The sequence below is a fragment of the Leiobunum rupestre genome, chromosome 10 (assembly GCF_980474605.1).
Source record: "Leiobunum rupestre chromosome 10, qqLeiRupe1.1.hap1, whole genome shotgun sequence".
In the NCBI taxonomy this organism is placed as follows: Eukaryota; Metazoa; Arthropoda; class Arachnida; order Opiliones; family Sclerosomatidae; genus Leiobunum; species Leiobunum rupestre.
In genome coordinates, this window is record NC_143393.1 from 25,575,548 (window position 1) to 25,581,021 (window position 5,474).

Genomic DNA, 5,474 nt, shown 5'->3' on the forward strand with positions numbered 1-5,474 from the left:
CCTATCGAATTAAAGGGGGGGGGGGTGGGAAGTTGCGTTGGTGGAAATATTGTACCCCTTTTCGTTTTACAACGTGTTGCCCTATGACAATTACGTCTATTTCCGCGTTAATCCCGCCCAACATGGGGGACAGTCTGACCCTAAAATGGTCGGGACGATGCGAGAAATCCCTCCGGGGCATTACTTGAGTATAGACCATTTACTTAAAGTAGTAAACGACACCGCGCTATGCACCGCCGCTAATGTGTGTCTTACCCACGATCCGCTGAACGGACACGTGGCGCTGGTTGGAAAAAATATTACCCCCTATGGCGTATTTATGAGTGACGGACTGAGCAACACGCTAGGATTTGAAAGAACTAAAACTATCGCGGGCAGAAGCGAGAACCCGGCTCGCTTAAATTTCCACATTCCGCCCCAAATCTTCGTTTATTCCGATATCGTCGCTGATCAAGTGGTGGGCTCGTCGCTCGTCAAATTGTTAAGAATAATAGCGGTTGACGAATCAGCCCGATTTGGTACTCATATCGAGAAAACGTACATTTCGCCGCATTACGTGCCCATTGAGAAGAAATACTTTGATACTATTCAAATAGATCTACGCGATGTTTATGGGAAACCAGCTCCTTTTGAGTTTGGCAATCTAACAGTAAAACTTCATTTGCGTCCAAGATGCCCTTAAGACACGTTCTTGAAAAAAGACGCTGCGTAGCGTGCCCGTACGCTCAATATTATGCCACTCAGGCGGGTGGCGCTATTCCCGACGTATACGTGGGATCGCCGTATCAGCGGGGGCACGGGCAATTCGGAAGCGGGTTTGGGAGTTTCTTCTCCGGCTTGTACAAGCTAGCGAAACCGTTTCTTTTACGGGGGGCGAAATTTTTGGGGGGCCAAGCCCTCTCCACGGGAAAACAAGTTTTGGCTGATGTCTCGACGGGGTCATCCATACGTGAAGCTACCAAACGGCGCCTCACAGAAAAGTACGATGATCTCAAACAACAATACGGGACTGGGAAACGTAAACGCAAAACTAAAACAATTAAGAAAAGACCAAAACGCGGTGGAAAAAAATCATTAGTAGGCAGGAAACGAGCTAGAAAGGTCGTTGATATTTTCTCCTAAAATTATGGGTCATTGCGAAGCGTTAAAAAGTGAACTTGATATTTTTCAATCCGCGCCTATCCAAACGTCAATTGAGGGAGGAAAATGGACCACCTTCAAACCCATCTCGTCGCTGCGAGGCGATACCGTCGAGTTTAATATTCCTGGAAGCGGGCACGAGTATATTGATTTACCGCTTACGTACCTACTTGTTAAAGCTAAAATCGTCGCCGATGACGCGGGCAAAAGTTTATTACCGTCGGATGTTGTAGGGGGGTGTAACAATTTTTTGCACACGCTATTTAATCACGCGGAAGTTTACCTTAACGGAACCTTACTGTCTCCGTCAGCTTGTTCGTACGCTTATCGGGCGTACATTGAAACTTTGTTAAATTTTGACAAGGGTGCCAAAGCGTCCCATTTAACAGGCGCGCTGTGGTACAAGGATACCCCCGGCGAAATGAATTCGGTCACTGCCAACGAGGGTTTTAAACAGCGGAAAGGATTCACGGATCAGTCGAAAGAAATAGATTTAATTGGTCCGCTGTTTCTTGACGCGCTCAATGTCGAAAAATATTTAATTAATGGCGTAGATTTACGTATTAAACTATCGCGAAGTAAAGCGAGTTTTGCGTTAATGGGTACGCCGAAGCCCGGGGTTGACTATAAAATTATCATTACGGACGCGAGCTTGTTGGTACGTCGAATACAAATTGCACCCAAAATACTTATCGCTCACGAAAACGCCTTGTCACGAGCAGCAGCAAAGTACGCTTTTACACGCACCGAAACAAAAATATTCACCATCAACTCGAATATCCGAAACACAGTTATTCCCAACGTATATTTGGGTACCCTCCCGGTTCGCTTGATTGTCGCGCTGGTGGATCACGAAGCCTACAATGGAACCCTGGCAAAAAACCCGTACGCTTTCGAACATCAAGATTTATCGAGTTTAGCTCTTTACGTGGATTCTGACGGTGTGGATTCGAAACCTATTACGCCAAACTACGACGCGGGACAATATATTCAAGCCTATCATACTTTATTCACGGGTAGCGGAATTCATTATAGAAACACCGGGATCGATATTTCCCGGGGAGATTATGCCGGGGGCTACGCTTTTTACGTCTTCGACATTTCAAACGACCATAGCGCGGGTGAGAGTCATTATTGGAACCCCTCCAGACAGGGACAGATGCGTTTGGAGCTTTCGTTCGCTAAACCAGTCCCGCAAACGTTAAGCTGCGTAGTTTTCGCCGAATTTCAAGCCAGCTTTAGCGTAGACAAAGATCGTAACGTTTCTATTGAAAACGTGTAATTATGCGCGGATCCGAGATTTTAAACATTTTGAGACGTACGCGCAATTTTATGGGCGTATTCGCTTCGGATTGTCTACCCGATAAGATTAATAGTTTTCCAGCGTCACTGGTTGTAAATCTGGACCCCCACGATGAACCCGGCAGCCATTGGGTCGCGATTTACCTTGATAAATTAAAACGGGCTTGGTATTTTGACTCTTTGGCGCTACGGCCCATTTTGCCAGCCATTAAACTTTTTTTAAAACAAAATTCGAGAAAAATCACGCCCACCAAGCGGCGACTTCAATCGACAACGAGCGTCATTTGCGGACATTATTGCGTGATTTATATACGTCACCGATCAAAACGTAGAAGTCACCAAAGCTTCTTTAAGGGTTTTTCACGAAGAGACGTCAACAATGATATAATGGCCACTAGAAAATTTAACAACCTGTTACGTCATCATAAACGGAGTATAAATTCCCGTCGCGCGACTATACCCCGTTTTTATTCCTAACTAAACCCTCAGTATCGTGTCGGTGGCATGGCGAGAATGGCCGTTGTCGAATTTGACTTTCTACTAGGAAAATCCGCCTCGCGCTCCGGCGGAGAGCCCCCCGACATTGTCGTGAAGGAACTAGCTATATCAACAGGATCGACCCCTCCCGCCGTTCAAGCTTGGACTTTCGAACAACCCTATCCAGTACAACAACTTCCGAACGCCATTAAAAGACAAAACGACTGGGTGTCTAGGAACCTTCACGGTATTTGCTGGACCGCGGGGTATCTCCCCTATTATAAACTACCCGCCTGCCTTATATCAGCGGTATCGAGTGCGGATATGATTTTTACAAAAGGAGACGTAAAGTGTAAATTTTTAGCCGATTATACTGAGACCGCCATATACGATTTGGAAACTTTTGACTGTCCCCGAGCTGCGACTTTTGATACGCCCCCGCCAGTAAAATGTCTATTCCGACATCAAACTCTAAACACCCGACAACCGTGTTCTTTGGAACGAAGTCTACTTTTCGCCGAATGGATTACCCAGAACCGCGCTGAAATAGACAGTCAATTACGATGTCCATTTTAATTTTTTTTTGTATCACACTATAATATTTTTTTGACTCGTAAAAGAAAAATAATTTTTGTAATATATCATCTTATAAAATAAATATTTTTTATTATCTTATAAATCAGACTCGTTATTTCTCATTGCTCGCGTCATTTTTTTTAGATTACGTAATTAATAGTTCATTGTGTCCATTCATTCGCCCACGGTAGAAAAATATTAAGTGTCAATTTATCAATGTAAAAATTATTTTATACGGTCACCTTTAAAAATAACAATGTATTCAATATAAAAACGTTTATTCACATTTTCTTTACAGCGGTTTTAATATTATGAATTTGATTAGTTTTACAATATTCTTGAAAATAAATCAGAGCAGCCATTTCCTTTTCAGTCGGCATTTTTAATTCGGCTGGCAGGTTAGATGTAGTTGGTTCGGTTGATTCCATTGTGGCACCGCGCTTTTTACATGTCCCAATAAGTTCGTTAAGATAATCGATAATTTTATCATCTGACATTTCCTCGGCCTCCGTGTAATGGAGCGATTCACTCGCATCACAATCACACGCCAGATCCGAATCTTCTTTCATTGTATTACACGATAAATGTGTCATTAAATGTTGTTTGAAACCTCTCACGGACCGGTATATTTCCGAGCATATCCAGCATTTCTTTGGTAGCCTAAGCGGAGACATCTTCCTCTTTCCCATAGCGGCTGGCTTATGAAAACCACAACGCATCTACGTAATCTTTACGTTTCATGGTGTAGATTACGTCATCTTTAGTGAGTCATTTTTATAGATTACGTCATTTTGGGGTTTAGACCCAGAAATATTATTCCGTAGCTCAAAGAGAATCGGGATGGCTAGTCACGAGGATCTCACCACCGTAACCGGTCGGCTAGAAACGTTCAAGCAATGGGACAACGTACACGTGAACAAGGAAGACTTGGCCCACGCCGGACTTTTCGCCGTAGACTCGGACGGCATAGTCGAATGCTACCTCTGCCACGGACAGTTAGGCAGTTGGGAAACCGGCGACGTACCCCAAACGGAACACGACAAATTTTATCCCAACTGTCCGTCACCCGCCGCTTTGGAGGGCCAAGATATCCCGCCATCCGAAAAATACATCTCCGGCGGACCTACAACCACCCCCGAGGGACCCGGCGACAACGTAACTCTTACCATCAAACGCCTCGAGGTAGAACATTTAATGAAAATGCTCGTAAAAACGCTAATTTCAGATGGTTCGTTTCAACCCTTTGAGTGAACTTTGGTATATACCCTACGAAGATCGACGTAATTACCATGATATAAATAAAATACATTTCCAAAGACGTATTTTCAATGTAAATCGTATTATACAGCCTGTACTCGAAAAATATCTTAATAAAACCTTATAATTTGTATACACTCTGCTCTTTTTTCCCAAAACACTTTTACCGATGACCGCCCGCTATTTTACGGTACGCTTAGGGGGCCGAAAGTGTTTGTCGGCGAAAACCAACCAACTCGACATTCACTATGACGGGTAGGCTGTTTGCATAACATCGTGTCACCGCCATAGATAACCTATTGACCTATAATGGGTTAGCACCTGGGTTTTATGGGTTATAACATCGTAAATCATCTAACCTTTTGACCTAAAATGGGGTGCCTCCAGCTATTAACTATGACTGGCCGGCTGTTTGCATAACATCGTGTCAGTCCACACCACCTGCGGAATAGGGGCAGATAACCTATCGTAAATCATCTAACCTATTGACCTAACCTTTTGACCCCGCCGAAAATGTACGCAAAATGGGGCCCCTATAGGGGGTCCGTTTCACACCTATTTAACGGCTGTTTGCATCGTGTCCATAGGGGCAGATAACCTATTGACCTCGTAAATCAGCTAACCTTTTGACCCCGCCGAATATTGCCGCAAAAGGGGGCCCCTATAGGGGCCCGTTTCCCCCGCCCGCAGGTGCCCCTTATCGGCATACGCACTCCCTTATC

General features: G+C 44.4%; 1 protein-coding gene across 1 annotated transcript; it reads left to right on the forward strand.

Annotated features, from left to right (window-relative positions):
• The first annotated feature begins 4,280 nt into the window (after positions 1–4,280).
• Positions 4,281–4,925, forward strand: LOC149925199 (baculoviral IAP repeat-containing protein 3-like). Its single transcript, XM_090160983.1, has 2 exons — positions 4,281–4,650; positions 4,721–4,925. Exons 1-2 carry the CDS (start codon positions 4,336–4,338, stop codon positions 4,877–4,879), a joined length of 474 nt encoding a protein of 157 aa, XP_090017109.1. The 5' UTR covers positions 4,281–4,335; the 3' UTR covers positions 4,880–4,925.
• Positions 4,926–5,474: the final 549 nt, after the last annotated feature.